Source organism: Coregonus lavaretus, assembly GCF_964263955.1.
Source record: "Coregonus lavaretus genome assembly, chromosome: 29".
Taxonomy (NCBI): domain Eukaryota; kingdom Metazoa; phylum Chordata; class Actinopteri; order Salmoniformes; family Salmonidae; genus Coregonus; species Coregonus lavaretus.
The window spans coordinates 22,392,741-22,418,350 of NC_140016.1; the positions used below are offsets into that span (position 1 = coordinate 22,392,741).

Here is a 25,610-nt window from a genome sequence, read left to right on the forward strand (position 1 = left end):
ACATATGCTGAGCACTTGTTGGCTGCTTTTCCTTCACTCTGCAGTCCAACTCATCCAAAACCATCTCAATTGGGTTGAGGTTGGGTGATTGTGGAGGCCAGGTCATCTGATGCAGCAGTCCATCAATCTCCTTCTTGGTCAAATAGCCCTTACACAGCCTGGAGGTGTGTTGGGTCATTATCCTGTTGAAAAACGAATGATAGTCCCACTAAGCTCAAACCAGATGAGATGGCGTATCGCTGCAGAATGCTGTGGTAGCCATGCTGGTTAAGTGTGCCTTGAATTCTAAATAAATCACCATCAGTGTCACCAGCAAAGCACCCCCACACCATCACACCTCCTCCTCCATGCTTCACGGTGGGAACCACACATGCGGAGATCATCCGTTCACCTACTCTGCGTCTCACAAAGACATGGCAGTTGGAACCAAAAATCTCAAATTTGGACTCATCAGACCAAAGGACAGATTTTCACTGGTCTAATGCCCATTGCTCGTGTTTCTTGGCCCAAGCAAGTCTCTTCTTATTATTGGTGTCCTTTTAGTAGTGGTTTCTTTGCAGCAATTCGACCATGAAGGCCTGATTCACGCAGTCTCCTCTGAACAGTTGATGTTGAGATGTGTCTGTTACTTGAACTCTGAAGCATTTATTTGGGCTGCAATCTGAGGTGCAGTTAACTCTAACTGTCCCTGTAGCTCAGTTGGTAGAGCATGGCGCTTGCAACGCCAGGGTTGTGGGTTCGTTTCCCACGGGGGGCCAGTATGAAAATGTATGCACTCACTAACTGTAAGTCACTCTGGATAAGAGCGTCTGCTAAATGACTAAAATCTACTGCCCTGTTGGAGCTAGAAACATAAGCATTTTGCTGCACCTGCAAAATATGTGTACGCGACCAATGCAATTTGATTTGACACACATGCACACAAATATTCACCATATAATGTTTGTGCTACTATTTATTATTATTTATCCTGCTGGAACTATGTACCCCTACTTACATGTACATAATACCTCAACTACCACCATGTCCCTGCACATTGATATGGAACTGGCCTTGTACTGTATAAAGCTTACATTCTTGTGTGTTTTTTTTTTTTTTTTTATCTTACCTAGTGCTGATTCCGTGCTTTTTTAAAAGATCCTATTTTGGAATAAAACATTTTGGGGAAGCATTTCGCTGAATGGTTTACACATGTTGTATTCTGTGCATGTGACAAATAAACGTTGATTTGATTTGAATAGTGTCCGTAATAGTATATTGATGTTACAGTGATAGTAGAGCATGTGCTCTTGTCCTTTAGTTAACATACTTACTGCACATGCGCTCCATCACCATTATATTATATAACATTACATTATATTCTATTCTCCCCCCTCCCCTTCCAGCCTGCAGACTACAAGATGGGTCCATCCATCATCATCGACCCAGACGAGTGTCCTCTGGACGAGCAGTGTGAACGCCTGCAGTATGACAGCAGCAAGTGGGAGTTTCCCCGAGACCGCCTCAGACTGGGTGAGTTCCTTACTTCACCATACAACACTAGTACAGTCTAAGAAGTCACTCACCATGACGACGCTGTGACTCAATGGCCTATACGCACCATGAAGGGGCACCTACTGTAAGTGCATTTACTTGTCCACCCTACACTTCACATCCACAGGTTTTCATTTTGATGACTGTGTGACCCTGTTTGCCCATTACATAGAAATATAGTGCCAGAGAGGATGGTATGTGGCAGAGGTATCACCTCCCTGTAAAGAGGGTGTAGCGTCGTTACTCATCAGCGACCCTCCGCTGTCGCCTGGTCTTAACGGCACTATAAATCCCCTGGAGGAGCGCTTCAAGGGCCCAGTGTTCAGAACCTCAGCAGGTTGTTTTAATTACCCATAATTCCCCTGATAGAGAACCCAACCGGATTTACTACTCCCCATTGGCCAGCCACTCTCATGTAGACCTATTGAAACCCACTGGCCCCGCTCTCTCTCTCTCTCTCTCTCTCTCTCTCTCTCTCTCTCTCTCGCTCTCGCTCTCGCTCTCGCTCTCGCTCTCTGTTCCAGGCAAAACTCTGGGCCATGGAGCCTTCGGGAAAGTGGTAGAGGCCTCTGCTTTTGGGATTGACAAGCTCTCGACCTGCAAGACTGTGGCCGTCAAAATGCTGAAAGGTATGGAAGAAACATTATTATCAAGACTTTAATATGAGCATTTTATATATGCTAATTTGCAGTACTCTCATGTGCACTTCTGTTAAAAAACCATGTTGAAAAGTCATACAGGTTGTTTTCCCCATAGCTTCCTTTCGCTCACACCTAGTGGAAATGGTACTGATAAAGGTGCTCCTCGCCAAATACAGATATAAACACAATATCCGTTGTTCTGGGTGTAACAGATGTAAAACAGCCATCTGTCATTTCAGCAGATGATTTGGTTTCTCGTGCATGATATGAATTCAAAAGCCGTGCTAGCACATGTGCATGTAATTAACAGTTGCGCACAGGGTATTGGTTCAAAGTAGACATGCGATGGCTGCTTCTCACACAGACTGTTTGGCTTGAGCGAGACTAAAACCTTGGTGTCCCTGATGAGGATGACAGTCTGCAGATATGACAGGAATCAGGATAGCATTCCACCTGGTGTTAGAGATTGAAAAGTTTAAAAGTGTACAAAAAATAAAAGACTAAGAAAAAAGTTGTAAAATAAAGGTTAGAAAAATAAAAAGGCTTATTAATAATTGTAACCCAGATGCTTTTGAGAGACACAAACAATTGGAAACAATGACGTGGTCAAACTAACTTTCCTCCTGGTTCTGTTGTGATATTCAACTCTAACTCCATGGATGGATGCTGATGGTGTTTACATTTACATTTAAGTCATTTAGCAGACCCTCCTATCCAGAGCGACTTACAAATTGGTGCATTCAACTTAGGATAGCCATTGGGGCAACCACCTTTTTTTATTTATTTTTTATGGGGGGTGGGGGAAGAAGGATTACTTTATACTATTCCAGGTATTCCTTAAAGAGGTAGGGTTTCAAGTGTCTCCGGAAGGTGGTCAGTGACTCCGCTGTCCTGGCGTCGTGGGGGAGCTTGTTCCACCATTTGGGTGCCAGAGCAGCGAATAGCTTTGACTGGACTGAGCGGGAACTGTGCTTCCGTAGAGGTAGGGGAGCTAGCAGGCCAGAGGTGGATGAACGTAGTGCCCTTGTTTGGGTGTAGGGTCTGATCAGAGCCTGAAGGTAAGGAGGTGCTGTTCCCCTCACAGCTGCGTAGGCAAGCACCATGGTCTTGTAGTAGATGCGAGCCTAAACTGGAAGCCAGTGGAGTGGGCTGAGGAGCGGGGTGACATGAGAGAACTTGGGAAGGTTGAACACCAGACGCGCTGCAGCGTTCTGGATAAGTTGTAGGGGTTTAATGGCACAGGCAGAGAGCCCAGCCAACAGCGAGTTGCAGTAATCCAGACGGGAGATGACAAGTGCCTGGATTAGGACCTGTGCCGCCTTCTGTGTAAGGTAGGGTCGTACTCTGCGAATGTTGTAGAGCATGAACCTGCAGGATCGGGTCACCGCTTTGATGTTAGCGGAGAACGACAGGGTGTTGTCCAGGGTCACGCCAAGGTTCTTTGCACTCTGGGAGGAGGACACAATGGAGTTGTCAACCGTGATGGCGAGATCATGGAGCGGGCAGTCCTTCCCCGGGAGGAAGAGCAGCTCCATCTTGCCGAGGTTCAGCTTGAGGTGGTGATCCGACATCCACACTAATATGTCTGTCAGACATGCAGAGATGCGATTCGCAACCTGGTTATCAGAAGGGGGAAAGGAGAAAATGAATTGTGTGTCGTCTGTGTAGCAATGATAGGAGAGACCATGTGGGGATATGACAGAGCCAAGTGACTTGGTGTATAGAGAGAATAGGAGAGGGCCTAGAACTGAGCCCTGGGGGACACCAGTGGTGAGAGCACGTGGTGCGAAGACAGATTCTCGCCATGCCACCTGGTAGGAGCGACCTGTCAGGTAGGACGCAATCCAAGAGTGAGCAGCGCCGGAGATGCCCAACTCGGAGAGGGTGGAGAGGAGGATCTGATGGTTCACAGTATCAATGGCAGCAGATAGGTCTAGAAGGATAAGAGCAGAGGAGAGAGAGTTAGCTTTAGCAGTGCGGAGAGCCTCCGTGACACAGAGAAGAGCAGTCTCAGTTGAATGACCAGTCTTGAAACCTGACTGGTTTGGATCAAGAAGGTAATTCTGAGAGAGATAGCAGGAGAGTTGGCTAGAGACGGCACGCTCAAGAGTTTTGGAGAGAAAAGAAAGAAGGGATACTGGTCTGTAGTTGTTGACATCGGAGGGATCGAGTGTAGGTTTTTTGAGGAGAGGTGCAACTCTCGCTCTCTTGAAGACGGAAGGGACATAGCCAGCGGTCAAGGATGAGTTGATGAGCGAGGTGAGGTAAGGGAGAAGGTCTCCGGAAATGGTCTGGAGAAGAGAGGAGGGGATAGGGTCAAGCGGGCAGGTTGTTGGGCGCCCGGCCGTCACAAGGTGCAAGATTTCATCTGGAGAGAGAGGGGAGAAAGAAGTCAAAGCATAGGGTAGGGCAGTGTGAGCAGGACCAGCGGTGTCATTTGACTTAATAAATGAGGATCGGATGTCATCAACCTTCTTTTCAAAATGGCTGACGAAGTCATCCACAGAGAGGGAGGAGGGAGGGGGAGGAGGAGGAGGTTTCAGCAGGGAGGAGAAGGTGACAAAGAGCTTCCTAGGGTTAGAGGCAGAGGCTTGAAAATTAGAGTGGTAGAAATTGGCTTTAGCAGCAGAAACAGAGGAAGAAAATGTAGAGAGGAGGGAGTGAAAAGATGACAGGTCTGCAGGGAGTCTAGTTTTCCTCCATTTCCGCTCGGCTGCCCGGAGCCCTGTACTGTCAGCTCGCAATGAGTCGTCAAGCCACGGAACAGGAGGGGAGGACCGAGCCGGCCGGGAGGATAGGGGACATAGAGAGTCAAAAGATGCAGAAAGGGAGGAGAGGAGGGTTGAGAAGGCAGAATCAGGAGATCGGAGGGAGAAGGATTTAGCAGAGGGAAGAGATGATAAGATGGAAGAGGAGAGAGAGCCAAGGTTGCGACGGCACGTTACCATCTGAGTAGGGGCAGATTGAATGGTGTTGGAGGAGAGCGAGAGAGAAAAGGATACAAAGTAGTGGTCGGAGACTTGGAGGGGAGTTGCAGTGAGATTAGTAGAAGAACAGCATCTAGTAAAGATGAGGTCAAGCGTATTGCCTGCCTTGTGAGTAGGGGAGGACGGTGAGAGGATGAGGTCAAAAGAGGAAAGGAGTGGAAAGAAGGAGGCAGAGAGAAATGAGTCAAAGGCAGACGTAGGGAGGTTAAAGTCACCCAGAACTGTGAGGGGTGAGCCATCCTCAGAAAAGGAACTTATCAAGGCGTCATGCTCATTGATGAACTCTCCAAGGGAACCTGGAGGGCGATAAATGATAAGGATGTTAAGCTTGAATGGGCTAGTGACTGTGACAGCATGGAATTCAAATGAGGAGATAGACAGATGGGTCAGGGGGAAAAGAGAGAATGTCCACTTGGGAGAGATGAGGATTCCTGTGCCACCGCCACGCTGACCAGATGCTCTCGGGGTATGCGAGAACACATGATCAGACGAGGAAAGAGCAGTAGGAGTAGCAATGTTTTCTGTGGTAATCCATGTTTCCGTCAGCGCCAAGAAATCGAGGGACTGGTGGGTAGCATAGGCTGAGATGAACTCTGCCTTATTGGCCGCAGAACGGCAGTTCCAGAGGCTGCCGGAGACCTGGAACTCCACGTGGGTCGTGCGCGCAGGGACCACCAGATTAGAGTGGCAGCAGCCACGCGGTGTGAAGCGTTTGTATGGCCTGTGCAGAGAGGAGAGAACAGGGATAGACAGACACATAGTTGACAGGCTACAGAAAAGGCTACAATAATGCAAAAGAGATCTGAATAAAATTAACTAAACATCTGGGGAAGCGAGAGAGCGGGGCCTCCCTCACTTACCTTTCACTGAAACACTCAAATATAACTCTCCCAACTTCCACTTTAGAAATTATAATTGTTGTAAACTACAGTGGTTCAGTGTTTCCTAGGAATAGACTCTAACTTAGTTTAGTCAGCTAGCTAACTTGGTACAGTATTTTTCTGTGAAAACCGCCCAGGGCACCGTATCCTATGACGCCATAGCTAACTAGCATGCTAGCATCCAATAACACATGGTTTAGCACCAATACTTTGTTGCAACAAACTACCAATAGTGTGTTAACACACTAAACAGATAATTAATGTCTGTGTCTAGTTCCTTTCATAACGCAGAATAGATAGATCTAGCTACATGGGGATGATAAATCAGGCCATTTGTTAGATATTTCCGTCAGTGTCACCGCATTAATCATCCCTTTCCATTAATCATAGAGGAACCAAGCTCACCAGGTTGGCTGCTGCTCCGCTGCTCTACTGCTCTACTCCAGGCCCCCCAGGTCAAACATAATGAAAAGCAGCTGACTTCCCTAAACTGACCCTCTGTGCAGTGTGGTTTGAGACTCACTGTCAGTCAGCTCCAGCTTCCAGAGCAGGCTGGGACCACTGTGATGAGCCAACATAAGACAGAGCAGAAGTACAGTCCCACAATTCAGCTCCCAAGTTCTCCATTCATTATTTAAATGCAAGTAATTGATTCATTGTTTAAAACCTTTTACTGCAGTGGGCTAAATCAGGGTCACACAGAGGGTTTCTTGGTAGTCTTAAACAAATAAAGTAAACACCTCACACACATGGTTATGGGCTTAAAAAAAGAAGACACCTGTACCATGTCAGATATAGCGTTGAAATGTATTCAATTTTGAGTTTGCATTCCAATATTACACTTTATATACATCACAAAAGACTGAAATATAACAAAACCGTTTGACATAGAAACACCGGATTTTCTGCGTTTTTTGTTAAGTAATGTTTATTAATTATGAAATTATGAAAAATATTAATAACATTCCACCCATGAGGCCACTAGAGGGCGAGTTGGTCTTTTTTTTTGTTGCCATTTGGTTATCGGAAGTTCTCCATTCATTTTTTAATTCAAGTCATTGATTCATTATTTAAATCGACCAAAATCCTTGTTAGAGTAAAGCACATCCAGGGAGTCAGTGATGGCTAAGAGCAAGATTATTTTGTTCAGTCAATGTTTTCATTCTGTTTATCAGTTAGGGACATTATTGTTACCATTGCTAACTCCAACCACCTGTGTCCAGATAAGCTTTTCAGATAATGAAAGAGAGAGACATTACCCAGGCACATTGGACGCATTAGGCTGCCACCCAACATTGACTAGTTGATATTCCACAGTCTTTGAGACCCCCCCCCCCCCAAATGGATGAGTCACTTTGATGGTGTTTAGTTTACGTGGTTAAGAAAAACCCTCCCTCTGACCTCATAGTGTTCCTGACCCAGATATCTATCTGCCTCTTATATGATGTGTAGATTAGCTATACAACTGAGAAACAAAACAGCATTTTCTATTCTGGGAAATAATAATGTTACTGTCATATTTACTCTCCATGTGTGCTGCAGTGTTTATTGTGATGTAATGTATGGCTGTGCTTTGGGTTGTGCCCTCGTGTATGCGAGAATCTAATTTAATGTGAGAGAAGGCTGTTGTTTATGTTTTAAGTTATATATATTCCCATGTTGACTTAATTTATTTCCCGCTGTCCATCTTTGCATACCATCTTAACCTTGCACATTGAATGTTCTCATGTAGATTATCTTATTCTTGCCCATCTAAAATCTCCTCCACATGCGTAAATATCTGTTCTTTATTTTACATCTATACTGTTTGGTTTCCAGATGTCCATGAACATACATCAGTTGGAGTAATCGTAAACAAAGATAAAGAACTTATATGACATTTTAATTTAAAGTCAAAAATACATCCACGCTTTTGTGGAGTTGTATGAAACAGGATCCCCGCAATAGGACATGTATATTTAATAGTCTGTGTGTTTGTGTTGAAACAGGAGGAGCTACGACAAATGAGCGCAAGGCTCTGATGTCGGAGCTGAAGATCCTGATCCACATTGGTCATCATCTGAACGTGGTCAACCTGCTGGGAGCCTGCACCAAGCCTGGAGGTGAGAGAGGGAGGACATTGTTAACTCTATGGTTAAACCTAGTCTCACTGTATGACTTCTATACAATTTGTGAAGTAAATTTATAAATTGATGGAATCTCAGAGAAAATCCTGTTTTTACTGTTTGAGTCATTACTTGTTTGGAATTTTCTTTCTTCTCAGGTCCATTGATGATGATAGTGGAGTACTGCAAATATGGAAACTTGTCAAACTACTTGAGAAGCAAGAGGGCTGATTTCATCGTTTATAAGGTAAATCAGCAGCTTTCAGAAATCCTGCATCAAATCAAAAGACTTCATTATTTAGTCTACTTAGCCATCAAACCTTCATGATTCAGTACATTTCTCAACCTAATAGGAAAACCCCAGATTGTCAGAAGAACCGTTTTCTAACTTGACTCAAGGTTTGCATCTGTATTTTTGATCTGATGTGTGTCTCGTATGTCAGAGCCAGGACGGTAAGGTGGTGACGTCGGGGTCAGGCTGTGACCTGAGCGAGCTCATCAAGCGGCGCCTGGAGAGCGTGGCCAGCACCGGAAGCTCGGCCAGCTCCGGCTTCGTGGAAGATAAGAGCTACTGCGACTCAGAGGAAGAGGAGGAAGGTAAACTAAAGGAGCCAACAGCGTCTTACTTCCCCTCCCACCTCCACCCACCACTCCCTCTCCCCTCTTCCCTCCCACCTCCACCCACCACTCCCTCTCCCCTCTTCCCTCCCACCTCCACCCACTCTCCCCTCCCCCCTGATTGTTTTCTTCCCTGGGCCTGATGGGACATTTCCTCCTCCTGTTCATTAATTCAATCGATAGGACAGGAACCCCAGGCTGACACCCACTGGGCCTGAAGGAGAAGGAGGAGTGGAGGAGGAGGCCTCTGTTGACATCCTCCTCTGTCCTGACTGTTTGCCTGCTGCTGGCCCGTCGGCCATTTTAAATATAATCTATATATAACCATATAAATTAATGGTAAATAATGTATTGTGTCATTTTGGAGTCACTTTTGTTGTAAATAAGAATAGAATATGTTTCTAAACACTTCTACATTAATGTAAATGCGACCATGATTACGGATAGTCCTGAATGAATCGTGAATAATGGTGAGTGAGAAAGTTACAGACGCACAAATATCAGACCCCCAAGACATGCTAACCTCTCACCATTACAATAACAGGGGAGGTTAGCATTTTTGGGGGGGTATGATATTTATGCCTCTGTAATTTTCTCACTCACCATTATTCACGATTCATTCAGGATTATCCGTAATAATGGTAGTATCCACATTAATGTAGAAGTGTTTAGAAACATAGTATATTCTTATTTACAACAAAAGTGACTCCAAAATGACACCATACATTATTTACCATGAATTTCAATTGGGCACAAAATAATCTGAAACACAACCAAAACAAACTGCAAATGCATAAAAAATGGTAAAGTCACAAGCTTGATGTAATAATTGCGTGCTAGGAATATGGAACCAAATGTTTAACTTTACTTTAATACACATATAGGTGGATTTGTCCCAATACCTTTGATCCCTTAAAATGGGAGGACTATGTACAAAAAGTGCTGTAATTTCTAAACGGTTCACCCAATATGGATAAAAAATACCATCAAATAAAAGCTGACAGTCTGCACTTCAACCTCACATTTGGAGCTCACTGTACGTGTTACACCGTACTGAATCATGTTTATGAAAATAGTTAATATTCATTACCACTTTATGTTCCGTTTTACCCTCAGAGCCAGAGGATCTGTACAAGAGAGTGCTGACAATGGAAGATTTGATTTGCTACAGTTTCCAAGTTGCAAAAGGCATGGAGTTCCTGGCTTCACGCAAGGTATGCACCTCCTCCAGGCAAATGACTGTTTCAAAATCAATTTGTTTGCAAAGGTAGTCTGGTGACACACATCTTGGGTCTTAAACTAATACCAGTTTATAAAACTTTATTCAGTCCAGTTGACTTTAGATTTAATAAAAGGCTGTCGTTTTTTGACAGCTGGGGAAGTTGTTTTGTTCACATTTTTTATTCATAGAACACAATGTTCCTTGCGAGTCTATTGGCTATAATCAGTCTAAAACTCATTCAGATTTAAAGGTCCGTCACAAGCTCTGAGAGAGTGGATGGTACTAATTAGTGAACCCATTGTTGTAAATATTAGAGAGAAGGCCTTAACCTGGATATGAAACACTTAGCATCAGAATACCATTGATGACTGTTCCATATGGTTGTCTTAGCTGACATGCACGGGGCCATGAGAGTTTCCTTAAAGGTCACATGGTCAGGAAATAGTCCTAGCCATGCTTTATCACATTAGGCTGAATCGTAACTTGAGATATGTCCACATAACTCAAGCTTTCATGTAAAGTCATGCATAGATGTCAAGCCTAATCATATTGTATGTTTTTTCTTCTTTTCATTAGTGTATTCATCGTGATCTGGCTGCAAGAAACATCCTACTTTCTGAGAATAATGTTGTGAAGATATGCGATTTTGGACTGGCCAGAGACATCTACAAAGACCCAGACTACGTTCGCAAAGGAGATGTAAGTATAAACAGCAATCTGATATTGTTTACAATGCTATACTGTACTACTATTAATCTGACATAATAAGTACATGATATGTGATGAAACGCACCAATGACTTGATGTAGATTACCACCTGTTGTGTGAGAGAGACATTCAAAAACACTCAGCTTGATGGAAAAGGACCATAACAGTGTTCTGTTATTACCGACTTGGCAAAAACAGAAGAGAGATTGAATAAATGCAGTAGTTCTGGGAAATGCCAGATATTGTGGGCAGATTTCAGTGTTTGTCTGAATATTGAATAAACGTGTCTGTCTGCATAGACTAGAGGATGTTTGGTTGTTGAGGATGTTTGGTAGAGCTACGCCACGAGGGCATGTATGCTACTTTACTCAACAAGCCCTTCTGCTTCTCCTCAGATGGGACAGGTTGGTTATTAATGGTATTGATGAGACAGCCAGTCACACAGGTGAGATGAGATACCGATTTAAAAGAGCTTTCGTCTCTTATCTCCATCTCTCCCCCTCACAGGCCAGACTGCCCCTCAAGTGGATGGCGCCAGAGGCCATTTTTGACAAGGTCTACACCACTCAGAGCGATGTGTGGTCCTTTGGAGTCCTGATGTGGGAGATCTTCTCTCTGGGTAAATATACATACCTTTAGTCCTAACCAGGAAGTGCCTTGTAGTCCCTCAGACACATGCATACAAACACACAATAACATACGCACTATACACACACGTACACATAGATTTTGTGTTGTAGATATGTGGTAGTAGAGTAGGGGCCTGTGGGAACACACTTAATGTGTTGTGAAATCTGTTGTGAATGTATTGTAATGTTTTTTTAAATTGTATAACTGCGTTAATTATGCTGGATCCCAGGAAGAGTAGCTGCTGCCTAGGCAGGAACTAATGGTGATCCATAATAAATACAAATACCTAACCTGACCTTCCCATTAGCAGAATGAATTAGCAGAAATTAACAAACATCTGTGCACATTTCAGAACGCAGCCATTTGGAACAATACAGACTTATTCAATGCAGATTTCTTCTGTTGTGTAGGTCCTGAATCTCATTACATTTGACATTTTAGTCATTTAGCAGACGCTCTTATCCAGAGCGATCTCATCTACAAGGACTATTGTTTTAGGATTGTTAATGAAAGTACAAACATGGACTGCTTTGAGGCTCACTGCCCTTTTCCGCCCTGTAATGGATTTCTATCAGAGAATTCTTATTATGCTAATTATGTTTTAGTTATTTCTCAGTAAACATTTTACTGCTTATAAATAGTTTTGATCAAATAGTAACAAAATAGTTTGAAAAAACGATTGTCTGTATAATTATTTGCACACATAATCGTACAATTTTGCACACAGCGTGCAGTATTCCTTCCAAATGAGGGAGAGGTTTCTTTCTGTCATCAGCCAGCGATGTTCAGTGAGGAGACTAGTCTCCTGTCAGCTAGCCAGGCGAGGCAAGGTGCCCCCAGCCATGCAGCTCCTCCAGATGCACTGGGTCATAACTGTCTTCTGCTACTGTGTAATTGTGCCTCTGGGACAAAACGGGGCTGCATTGTCAGCTTGAGAAAACTATTTTCATGCTGCTCCTGCAAAAACATTTGTGAACTTCGACTGTGAATTTTATCACAGGCAAGGGCCATTAAAAAGAAAGAATACCTCCCATTTAAACCGGCCGTTGCCTTCCCAGCTGGCAATGCAAACGCTGTGTAACCAAGCAGCCGATCAATGTAAATGTTTGCCCCTGCTGTGAAACCACTGCAACCTTTAAGACACCATTGTACGTACATGACTGTCTATGCACCGTGCACCACATCCGACTGTTCTATAGCAAGACTCCACATGACATATTGTATGGTCAAATGTCACCATAGGTAACAAGGACAACATTCAGAGTAAATGTTACGAAAGTGTAAGGAAAGAACAGTACATCGATTCATGGCTTTAGGTTTCATTGGGCATCTACACTTCAACCTCTGCCATGAAGCCAATCATCCAGGAGGACTACAAAAAAAGTGTGTGAATTTTCATATATCTCTCTCCCATAATCTTTCTCTTTCAGAACCACACACACAGAACCACAGACACTGATACATACAGTTTGGAGAACAAGTATTTGATACACTGCCGATTTTGCAGGTTTTCCTACTTACAAAGCATGTAGAGGTCTGTAATTTTTATCATAGGTACACTTCAACTGTGAGAGACGGAATCTAAAACAAAAATCCAGAAAATCACATTGTATGATTTTTATGTAATTCATTTGCATTTTATTGCATGACATAAGTATTTGATACATCAGAAAAGCAGAACTTAATATTTTGTACAGAAACCTTTGTTTGCAATTACAGAGATCATACGTTTCCTGTAGATCTTGACCAGGTTTGCACACACTGCAGCAGGGATTTTGGCCCACTCCTCCATACAGACCTTCTCCAGATCCTTCAGGTTTCGGGGCTGTCGCTGGGCAATACGGACTTTCAGCTCCCTCCAAAGATTTTCTATTGGGTTCAGGTCTGGAGACTGGCTAGGCCACTCCAGGACCTTGAGATGCTTCTTACGGAGCCACTCCTTAGTTGCCCTGGCTGTGTGTTTCGGGTCGTTGTCATGCTGGAAGACCCAGCCACGACCCATCTTCAATGCTCTTACTGAGGGAAGGAGGTTGTTGGCCAAGATCTCGCGATACATGGCCCCATCCATCCTCCCCTCAATACGGTGCAGTCGTCCTGTCCCCTTTGCAGAAAAGCATCCCCAAAGAATGATGTTTCCACCTCCATGCTTCACGGTTGGGATGGTGTTCTTGGGGTTGTACTCATCCTTCTTCTTCCTCCAAACACGGCGAGTGGAGTTTAGACCAAAAAGCTATATTTTTGTCTCATCAGACCACAAGACCTTCTCCCATTCCTCCTCTGGATCATCCAGATGGTCATTGGCAAACTTCAGACGGGCATGGACATGTGCTGGCTTGAGCAGGGGGACCTTGCTTGCGCTGCAGGATTTTAATCCATGACGGCGTAGTGTGTTACTAATGGTTTTCTTTGAGACTGTGGTCCCAGCTCTCTTCAGGTCATTGACCAGGTCCTGCCGTGTAGTTCTAGGCTGATCCCTCACCTTCCTCATGATCATTGATGCCCCACGAGGTGCGATCTTGCATGGAGCCCCAGACCGAGGGTGATTGACCGTCATCTTGAACTTCTTCAATTTTCTAATAATTGCGCCAACAGTTGTTGCCTTCTCATCAAGCTGCTTGCCTATTGTCCTGTAGCCCATCCCAGCCTTGTGCAGGTCTACAATTTTATCCCTGATGTCCTTACACAGCTCTCTGGTCTTGGCCATTGTGGAGAGGTTGGAGTCTGTTTGATTGAGTGTGTGGACAGGTGTCTTTTATACAGGTATCGAGTTCAAACAGGTGCAGTTAATACAGGTAATGAGTGGAGAACAGGAGGGCTTCTTAAAGAAAAACTAACAGGTCTATGAGAGACGGAATTCTTACTGGTTGGTAGGTGATCAAATACTTATGTCATGCAATAAAATGCAAATGAATTACTTAAAAATCATACAGTGTGATTTTCTGGATTTTTGTTTTAGATTCCGTCTCTCACAGTTGAAGTGTACCTATGATAAAAATTACAGACCTCTACATGCTTTGTAAGTAGGAAAACCTGCAAAATCGGCAGTGTATCAAATACTTGTTCTCCCCACTGTATACCTTCAAAGAATCACTCACTCACACATCTGGGGGGTGTTAACATGGTCTCAGAAAGATCAATTAGGACACGGAAATGACTGCAGAAAAATGACAAACACTCAAGTCTGGCAATCTGATAGGAGTTTAGAGGTCAAAAGTTTGCTCCAGTCCCAAGGTGCTGGAATATGCATATCGCAACGTGACCCGCAGTCTAGCAGCTTGAGTTTTGTCTTGTGTTTTTGGATTTCACCGTCTTGTTAGTTTAGGTGCCAAACCTTCTACTACACCCCGGTTTCTGTGTTAGACATGAGTTACGCGGTAATCAGCCTATTTGCTTACCATGATCGGTTGATGTGATGGAGAGAAAATATAAAATGGCGTTCTAGGAGATATACAGTGCCTTCGGAAAGTATTCAGACCCCTTGACTTTTTTCACATTTTGTTAGCTTACAGCCTTATTCTAAAATTGATTAAATAGTTTTTTTCCTCATCAATCTACACACAATAACCCATAATGACAAAGCAAAAACTGATTTGTATACATTTCTGCTAATAAATATCACATTTATATAAGTATTCAGACCCTTTACTCAGTACTTTGTTGAAGCACCTTTGGCAACGATTACAGCCTCGAGTTTTCTTGGGTATGACGCTACAAGCTTGGCACACCTGTATTTGGGGAGTTTATCCCATTCTTCTCTGCAGATCCTCTCAAGCTCTGTCAGGTTGGATGGGGAGTGTTGCTGCACAGCTATTTTCAGGTCTTTCCAGAGATGTTCGATCGGGTTCAAGTCCGGGCTCTGGCTGGGCCACTCAAGGACATTCAGAGACTTGTCCTGAAGCCACTCCTGCGTTGTCTTGGCTGTGTGCTTAGGGTCGTTGTCCTGTTGGAAGGGGAACCTTCGCCCCAGTCCCTGCCGCTGAAAAACATCATCACAGCATGATGCTGCCACCACCATGCTTCACCTTAGGAATGGTGCCAGGTTTCCTCCAGACGGGACGCTTGGCATTCAGGCCAAAGAGTTCAATCTTGGTTTCATCAGACCAGAGAATCTTGTTTCTCATGGTCTGAGAGTCTTTAGGTGCCTTTTGGCAAACTCCAAGCGGACTGTCATGTGCCTTTTACTGAGGAGTGGCTTCCGTCTGGCCACTCTACCATAAAGGCCTAACTGGTGGAGTGCTGCAGAGATGGTTGTCCTTCTGGAAGGTTCTCCCATCTCCACAGAGGAACTCTGGAGCTCTGTCAGAGTGACCATCGGGTTCTTGGTCACCTCCCTGATCAAGGACCTTCTCCCCCGATTGCTCAGTTTGGCCGGGCGGCCAGCTCTAGGAAGAGCCTTGGTGGATCCAAACTTATTCCATTTAAGAATGATGGAGGCCACTGTGTTCTTGGGGACCTTCAATGCTGCAGAACATTTTTGGTACTCTTCCCCAGATCTGTGCCTCGACACAATCCTGTCTCTGAGCTCTACGGACAATTCCTTCGAACTCATGGCTTGGTTTTTGCTCTGACATGCACTGTCAACCATGGGACCTTAGATAGACAGATGTGTGCCTTTCCAAATCATGTCCAATCAATTTAATTTACCACAGGTGGACTCCAATCAAGTTGTAGAAACATCTCAAGGATGATCAGTGGAAACAGGATGCACCTGAGCTCAATTTCTCATAGTAAAGGGTCTGAATACTTATGTAAATAAGGTATTTCTGTTTTTTGTTTTTAATAACTTTACAAAAAAATCTAAAAACCTGTTTTCGCTTTGTCATTATGGGGTATTGTGTGTAGATTGATTAGGAAATTGTTTTAATTAATCCATTTTTGGAGAAGGCTGTAACGTAACAAAATGTGGAAAAAGTCAAGGGGTCTGAATACTTTCCGAAGGCGCTGTAGTGCCCTGGAGCCTTCGATGCTATCTGATATTGTGTCAGGGATATTGGTCGGGTACATGAAAATATTGGTTCATGAGTCTGGACATTTTTATGGATTACATGGCATGGGCAATATTTTCCAAAACCCCAACTGGATTGGATATTTGATATAAGTTGGCTTAGTCGTGTATTATTGTTTTTATTTCGGCTGAGCCAAGCATAAATTCAAATTATTCTAGAAAGAGTCTTACCTCAGCCCCAATAGTCAAATTTAATCATCTTTCTAGCACTATCTCTAGATGTTATTCAATGTATAAGATCATTGTCCATGTGCAAGGTCAATCAGTTGATGTTTAAACAGTCTTAACTGACTGTTTATGAAGCTTTCTTCTCTAATCTGTGTAAAGTATCCAACCCTCTCTGTGTGGGAGATTGAAGTGTCTGATAACCCCCCACCTCTCCCCCCACCCCCCAGGTGCCTCTCCGTATCCCGGCTTACACATCGACGAGGACTTCTGCTGCCGACTGAAGGAAGGGACCAGGATGAGAGCTCCAGAATACTCCTCCTCTGAAATGTAAGGATCAAGCGATCCATTACATAACATACAAACCCCAATCTCATCATCTAACTCAGGCCAAAAAAGGAATGCACTTGCAGTTTGAAGAGTGGCCCATGTCAGAAAGCTCTCTCACCTCTTGGCAGTGCATAATGCATCAAGCTCCCTTGGCTCATGAAACTTGTAAAGACCACGAAGCATGCCTCTAGTCCTCTCAACGTATCCCCCATGAGGGTAATTAGCCACCAGGAACTCTTACTCAGTGCAACACATTAGAGGGCAGTAAAGGAAAGCCTCACATATCGATGTACAGCAGTTGAAAAGAGGCCTTGTATCTGCTCCTTCATTTGTCTGAATGAGCGACAGGGCTTGATAGGCATCATGGGTAATCCAGCTCTGAATGTGGAGGGGAGACGGGAGCTGCTGATTGGCAGTTAACCGAGGGGTGCGGCGGGCGGCGAGGTGCGGATCTGTTTTCGGACTGACATCGATGCGGCCGTAATTGAGCCCCACATTAAAGGCTGGGGGAGTGGGGAGCGGCCAGGGGGCAGCCGGACACAGGGTAATGAGAGCAAGGGGCGGGAGACTCCCCTCACTTGTCCACACAAGGGGGATCTGAAGCAGGGCAGATGTGGACAGTGCTGCTGAAACAGAATATCTTTGGGGGAGTCTATGGGGGTTTCTCCTGGCCCTGTGGTGTCAGTGCTGTTAGTCTAGCAGTGAGGTGGACTGAACAGGAGGAGCTGGGGTTGTTGCCTTTATGAGGTGACTGGGTGGCTTCTCAGCAGGGAGGACTAAGTGCTGGGGCTCTCTCTCACTCACTGTGCCAGGCTATGGCACACGTCTGAGTTTACAGGGTTGGGGAGTAATGGATTACATGTAACTGGTTATTTAAAAACTGTAGCTGTAATCTGTTACGTTACCAGCACAAATATTGTAATCAGATTACAGATACTTTTGAAAAACTAGATGATTACTTCTAGAATTACTTTTAAATTCAGAAAGGAACCTATGACGCCTTTCTGTTTTCTCAATGACGTTCAAATCAACATTGAAAAAAGGCAAAAATTGGCCTCCCGAGTGGCGCAGCGGTCTAAGGCACTGCATCGCAGTGCTTGAGGCATCACCACAGACCCGGGGTCGATCCCAGGCTGTGTCACAACCGGCCGTGACCGGGGGTCCCGTAGGGCGGTGCACAATTGGCCCAGCATCGTCCGGGTGAGGGGAGGGTTTGGCCGGGGGGGGCACATTGGTGCAGCTGGCTTCCGGGTTAAGTGGGTGGGTGGGTGTTAAGGAGCGCGGTTTGGCGGGTCATGTTTGGGAGGACGCATGACTCGACCTTCGCCTCTCCCGAGCCCGTTGGGGAGTTGCAGCGATGAGACAAGATCGTAATAGAAAAAGGGGATATTCTTTTTTTTTTTTTTTTTACAAAAAATAATAGTTTGTTCCGCCTGAGCGAGTGTGACCACAAGTCAGAGACCACTATGATGACACACAAAATGCGTTTGATGCATTGCGAGAAAAGAGCAGGAATAGGCTAATGTCTTCCAATGGTGCGACTGCTGTCGGCATCCAAAGATTATACATCCACTTTATACAACGCTTGGAGGTAAGGACGGCAGCAGTGGTGTACACTCTTAGGAAAAAAACGTGCTAACTAGAACCAAAAAGGGTTCTTCGGCTGTCCCCACAGGAGAACCCTTTGAAGAACCCCTTTTGGTTCTAGGTAGAACTATTTTGGGTTCCATGTAGAACCCTTTCCACAGAATGTTCTACATGAGACCCAAAAGAGTTCTACCTGGAACCAAAAAGGGTTCTCCTATGGGGAGAGCCGCAGAACCCTTTTGGAACCCTTTTTTCTAAGAGTGTAGCCGATACAGATATCACTTATTATTGATACAGTATCTACATAGCACAACGATGTGGATCACTCTGCTGCTCTCTCATTTAGCTATTATTTGCGCCTTGCGAATTGTGGTTGTTGTGGATGGCTGTTCACAAATGTATATGTGTATTTTAACCCAATAATGGTTGAATTGAAGAAGTTTAAGCTGCCTATCAATCATTGTTTTTGCAACCAGTGCACTGACAGACAGTTAAAAATGCGCTTTTGCAACAGCTGCATAGTGCAAATCCCAGCCTATGGAATAAAAGTTTGAGGGAGTTCCTCCCTTCTAAACTCCTCTGTGGTATTGTGCTCCACACTGTCAACAACAAGTTTAATTTAAGAAAACCACGAGTGGGGCTTTTATTGCTCAATCTAATTCTTGATGATCAATTTTTTTATATCCAGAGGCCTAATGGACAAATGCTCAAACTCACACACTTTTGATAGTCTTAAACAGCTGCAAATTATTGAGATATCAAAGTGTCACCAACAAAAACGGAAACAATAGTAGGATGCAAATGCAGAATATGGTATTCATTTTTCACATGCAAATAGCATTTTTCGGTACTGCTCAAAGCATGCCACTCCATGAGAGCAGCATTTATTTTTCAACTTGAAGCAATGAGCCCAATCATTCCTCCATGACAACAAAATAATAAACAACGGAGTAGTATAATTAATCCTTAGTTTTTGGGTTATGCTCCGGTAAAACAATTAGGCTAATCTATATTTCCAGGTAGTGGCAGTTAGCCTAGCGGTTAGAACGTTGGGCTAGTAACTGGTCGGACCGCTAGTTCGAATCCCCAAGCCGACAAGGTGAAAATAGGTCTATGTGCCTTTGAGCAAGGCACTTAACCTTACTTGCTCCAGGGTTGCCGTTGATAATGGCAGACCCTGGTTGTGACCCCACTCTCTGAGGGTGTCTCAGGGAGAGTGGGATATGCAAAAAATACATTTCCAATTCACACGTTCATTAATACACACTCGTACGTGTGTGAAATAGGAGAAATATAAGCACCCACCAAATTATTTTATTTATTATTTTATTTCCAATTCGTATTCTTGAAGATCAAGGTGTGTTAAATTAATTGGAATGACTGGAAATCTGACAGACTTTGGTTTTTAATGTAAAGATATAGCCTAATTGTATTATTATCTGTAGTAGAAAGCAATGGGTTAGAAGAAGCCTACAGAACCAACCCATAAAGTAAAATGCAACATCCATTTAAGGCCTGCTATGTGAACTCTTAACATTGATTTATCCTGCAATAGATGTCGTTCAATTAGTAATATTCATTTTTGTCTTCTTCTAAAGCCTCTTAAGGGGAAAGTAATCTAAAAGTAACTGAAAGTAATCAGATTACGTTACGGAGTTTTGGTCATCCACAAATTACGTTTCTGATGACAATTTTGAATAGGTAACTAGCAACTGTAACAGATTTAGAAAGTAACCTACCCAACCCTGCGAGTTTACAACCTACTCCCAACGGACCCTTCGCTCACACATCCTGCTCTCAATCTATCTCATATTCAGCTATGTGTGTGGGTTTGTGTGTGCGTAGCGTTTGGTTTTCATTTGTGACAGAGCATGGTGGAGTCAAACTCCCTCTGTCTTATTCATTTGGAAGTGATCAATCCTGTACTTATATTTTATAACTCTTTACCACCAAGATGTCCAGAATGTTTAAAACATCTTGTGCCAACTGGAGCCAATTGAATGGATGTATCACGGAGACATGGGAGATGGTGATTGGAGTTGACCTGCGAAAATATGATCCAGACTGGAGTCTTAGAGCGCAGGGACTGGGAATATAACTAAATAGCAGCTCTGTAGATCCAGAGTCAGACCCACTGGTGCCAAGTTCCCCTCTCTAAGATCCCTCTCTAAGAAACGTTCCATTCTGGTTCAAAGCAAAGCGCTCCATTGACCGAATGAAGATATAGAGAGCAGATAACACTCTGCTAAGCTCATGCCAAGGAACCATGAAGTACAACCTGTCTCTTGTCTGAGATAAAAACAAAACCTGCTGATATCAGTTTAAATGGGAAGCAGAGGAGCGGTACGCACTCTAGTCTACAGGGGTAATACCCCCTGGCTCCCACACTTCTCCTCAGAGCCTCCCATGCCTGATGTTGATCATGTGTGTGGGAGCCTGGGATCCAGCCCCTGACCTTGACCTTGACTCCAACCCCCGTTATATGGATGATGAAAGGGGCCGGTGGGCCGGTGGGCCGGTGGGCCGGGCGATATGGGGCGGTAAATCTACCCTGCTGCTGCTGCACTGGCTCACCAGGAATGTGACCCTCCGTTTAGAAGATTGGAAGTTCCACTTCCTCCATCAGCCTAACGGCACTCCAATCTGGTGCATCCTTATCAGAATGTGGAAGACGCTTCTCAAGACGCAGGAATAGAGAAAAACGGATGTCCACCTCCCAACATCCCACAGCTGTCTTGCCGGGAAGAGAGAAGTGGACTTAAGAATTCGTACCACCACAATGGCCCCCCACGGCAGCGTATTCCCTAAAGAGACAGAAGAGGGGGAACCATTTTTTTCCCATTACGAAGCAGACAGGAAGCAGGCTTGAAATTGTGCGGCCATACAATGCTGTCTACATCCCCTCCTCTTGATTTGTGGGCCATGTGGGCCATGGTGGTCTACTCTGGGCTTCCATCCTGTCACTGTGAGGATGTTAGGAGTCCCTCCACCTGGCCAAGGACACTGATGAACATGGGAATCACAGCCCAGCCGCTTCCTCCAGCCAATCTCCACCGCACCGAGGGGAGAGGAGACGTCTTGCCAAGCCAAGGTCTAGGTGTCCTGAATACAAACACAGATGGAGAGGGCAAAGGGTGGGGGGTGGGGGAGGACGGAGGGCGTAATGGACCATCTGCTTTTTACTGTAATTTTCTCCAAACTCCAAATTGACTCAATCTGGTGCCAATCAGGGGAACATAATAGAGCTAATGGGCACCTGGCTGTGTTTACGTAAGGGCCTCTGTGTTTGAGGGCCGCGCTCCGTAGTATGAAGCGAGCTAGGGATCCATCATCACCCCGGCCGGGCTCGTTCACCAGGCTGACTATGGGGTTTGATTTAAACAGCAGCGGCGGCCGGTGCTCCGTCTCTGAATTCCTCCACGGCCGAGTCCGGCCATTATTACAGGCCACTGCTGGAAACACATAACGGCCCTGAGTCTTCCCACATGGGCAGAGACAGCTCGTCAAAAATCTGGGGGGGGGGGGGGGGGTTCCTAATGTTCACACCGAGACCTAGAGGGAACGAGATACAGCCCCAGAGACCAGATGATCGTTGGAAAATGAAATATTTGGTATTTGAGTATTGTACATGACAGTTGATTTGGGTGAATGGCAGCTACAGGTCATCTCTCGTGTCAGTCAGCCTCCACACACACAGGGCCTGTCTGGTGGAGGAGGAGAGCATTGGGTCCCTCTGAATGTCAAAACCATCCTGGTTGTAAAAGATTGAGTATCGTTTGCCTTATGGTTAAATTTCTCAATGCACAGCAGAGCGAAGCATGCCTAGCAATGCGTGGCCATATGCATGGTGCTAAATTCATCACCATCAGGCAGGGGTCATTACCAACCCATATGGATGTGAATACTTGCGATTATCATATTATTACCAATTATTACAATTTATTTGCATATAGCTCAACAGTATAGCTATACAGTGTGTCTGTGTTATTAATGTGCGTTTGCGAGCCAGCATGATGACATGATGTGTATTTCTCCTCAGATACCAGACCATGTTGGACTGCTGGCAGGCCGAGCCAGGAGACAGGCCAACCTTCACTGAGCTGGTGGAGAGACTAGGAGACCTGCTACAGGCCAGCGTACAGCAGGTAAGATCCCCATGGCTTTGTTCTATCATTCCTTGCTCCCGTGAGGTTATCACTAATCTAAAATGAGTAAATAGGTGAATGTGGTTGAACCCATGAAGGGTTACAGTGTGTCACATGATGAAGACCAGGTTCAAGGTGACCTGGAGATCAGAGGTCAGCAGAGTTGTGGATAGGGCCTTGTCTCAGGCTTGTGAGACGTACTGTTTTGCTTCTGACCAGTAATTATCTGTAGCTGAGGCAAGAGCCAAAACAGTGTGGAGGAGAACATTTGTGGATGACGTATGCTCCTCATGGAGTAAAAGGGTTTAAGAAAATCAAGTTTAGGCAAATAGCTCAAAACCAATTCCATGTAAGGGAAGCTAAAATAATGGAGAACTTGAACACAACGGCCATTTATGACAATGGAAACATCCCAAACCCAGCAGGGAATGAGGAGGTTCACTTCTTATCATAAACACTGACAGATCATCCTCAAAGGTCTGGATGATTACAGATGTGATCAATCAGCAGCGTCTGACACTCACTAAATCCCCTTTCACATTACAATCACTCCTCATCACCAGCCCCAACCACCAGCTGAAAGACGACCAGATTGAACACATCTAAATGATTTAGGCCATGAAACCATGACACATAAACATACTCCTGGACTATACTTTCCTACATTGTCAATAAAGAGAGGGCTGCTTTTGTGGTAATGGAATGACAGGGAGATATTGATAAAGAGGAATGGAATCAAGAGAGGGAGAAAGAAAGCAGCGATTGTGACTGCTGATGGAAAATTGGCTGTTTCCCCAGCGAGGACAAAACAATAGGTTCCCATCAAGTCCTTATAATGCCCAAAACTCAAGAGTTTAAAAGACAGTCTAAAGCACAGTCACTGACAGAATGGAAGAGACTTCCTCAGATATCTACAGCCATGCTCCCAGTTTCACCTCTCTCCCAGACCAGGACCCGGTTGTATAAAACACCCTAAGTTAGCTTTAATTTTAACTTAAAGTTTCCTTAACTTTAAGTCAGTTGCACAAAATATTTTAAGGTGAATTTCCCCCTTAAATTAAGTTAAAAAGTTAAGGGTGCTTCATTCAGTATGGATATCAATGTAAACAGCATTTGTGGAGGTGAATGTTGCTTTCCTCTGCCCTGGTTTCAAAAGGAAAACATCAACCAGCTAGTTAGGTAGCTAACAGTTAGCTACTTAGCTAAACAATGGAAGGTGCACAATCCATGGCTACAAAACTAGCTGGGTAGATTAGCTAGCTACTCTGTAAATTAGCTTGACGTGCTAGAAAGTAATAGAAACAAGTTGAGAAAAAATTCCCTACAAGAAACATAGTTTATTATCTTCTGAATCAATTTGGTTATCCTGTCTTGATTGTAGAAGTTCTATTTTGCCATCTCACAAAATACATGAGATCTCAGGCCGTCTCCATGGTAACCGGATACTCTTTCTGCCTTACATGCCTTGAAACTACCGTAAAACCCCTTAAGTATGCCCTTACCTAAGGAAATATTTGAGGGGCTCTATGCAACGTCATTAAACAATTCCCTTAGGTAATACTTAAGATGTTTTATGTAACCGGGCCCAGGTCCAGATAGTTCATTAACTGCAGACAGACCCAGACACACACAGACAGCTCCTAGGACTAAAATGAGACCAGACAGTGGTGGGGATAGTAAAGAGAAATGAGATGATAGCAGGCCAGACATCACATCACATGAAACCACAGTATAAAAACACTTTATAACATAACAGATCACTCTCGCTGAAAACCAACCGCAAGAGAACCCATCCTGACAGGACAGAAAAGAGCTGAACAGGGAGGATTTCAACCCTTCCATTAATATAGGTCTGTTACATACAGAGAGACTCATTCTTTTACAGGCCAGTCAGCGATGTTGTCTCCACCAGCATCATCACCCCCTCAGACATTCCACATTGGATTTATTAGGCATGACCTTGGTTTCTTTGGCAACATTCCCTGCTAGTCCTGGATGGATGTTTGTGAAGCAAACGGACAGTATCACGCTCAAATCTCCCTAAGCTTCACACGCTTATCACACACATGTGCTTTCCGTCATGCTATGATAGCAGTTAGCTAGGCCTCTGGTCTATGATAGCTGCTAGCTAGGCCTCTGGTCTATGATAGCTGCTAACTAGGCCTCTGGTCTGACATGTTGTGTTCTCTCCTCTTTCTGTCCATTCAGGAGGGCAAGCATTACATCCCTATAGCAGCCCTGCTGTCCAAGGAGGGTGACCCCTCCAACACGGCCCTGTCAGAAGAGACCAACACCAGGCCACTCTCTTACCGCGACTCAGGGAGCACCTGGTAAGAAGGAGGAGTCTGTGAGCTGGCCAGTCGCTACACTACATTACCCAGCTATATTACCCTCAACCTAACAGGGAGATATTACCCTGATTACCCTCAACCTAACAGAGAGATATTACCTGCAACCTAACAGAGAGATATTACCCTCAACCTAACAGGGAGAAATATTACCCTCAACCTAACACAGAAATGTTACCCTCAACCTAACACAGAGATATTACCCTCAACCTAACACAGAGATATTACCCTCAACCTAACAGAGAAATATTACCCTCAACCTAACACAGAGATATTACCCTCAACCTAACAGAGAAATATTACCCTCAACCTAACACTGAGATATTACCCTCAACCTAACACAGAGATAGTATTACCCTGAACCTAACACAGAGATATTACCCTCACCCTAACACAGAGATATTACCCTCAACCTAACACCGAGATCACACTCACACCTGTGGCTCACATCAAGGTTCTCACATTTTATTGTATTGCAGTTTAGGGCTCTATTCAATCTGTATTGCAGAAGTTCAGCATTACAGCGTGATTGAAATGTAATGGCAATGTTCCCGCATTAGCGGAAACTGCATTCATGGTAAACCCTGCATAGGTCAGCTCAATGGGAAATTATCTTTACATTTCTATCACGCAATCTGTAATGCTTCAGCGATATACACATTGAAGAGCGCTTAGTTAAAGAATTCTGCCATAAGTCTATGTACA

General features: G+C 44.5%; 1 protein-coding gene across 1 annotated transcript in view; it reads left to right on the forward strand.

Moving 5' to 3' along the window:
* Positions 1 to 25,610, forward strand: part of LOC311105218 (vascular endothelial growth factor receptor kdr-like) — an 83,642-nt gene that overhangs the window by 47,747 nt on the left and 10,285 nt on the right. Inside the window, exons 17-27 of the mRNA XM_084147287.1 lie at positions 1,386 to 1,512; positions 2,058 to 2,162; positions 8,031 to 8,144; positions 8,306 to 8,394; positions 8,591 to 8,744; positions 9,882 to 9,979; positions 10,564 to 10,686; positions 11,203 to 11,314; positions 16,726 to 16,825; positions 22,452 to 22,557; positions 24,766 to 24,887. Coding sequence (XP_084003413.1) covers positions 1,386 to 1,512; positions 2,058 to 2,162; positions 8,031 to 8,144; positions 8,306 to 8,394; positions 8,591 to 8,744; positions 9,882 to 9,979; positions 10,564 to 10,686; positions 11,203 to 11,314; positions 16,726 to 16,825; positions 22,452 to 22,557; positions 24,766 to 24,887 — 1,250 coding nt within the window. The remainder of the gene's footprint in view (positions 1 to 1,385; positions 1,513 to 2,057; positions 2,163 to 8,030; positions 8,145 to 8,305; positions 8,395 to 8,590; positions 8,745 to 9,881; positions 9,980 to 10,563; positions 10,687 to 11,202; positions 11,315 to 16,725; positions 16,826 to 22,451; positions 22,558 to 24,765; positions 24,888 to 25,610) is intronic.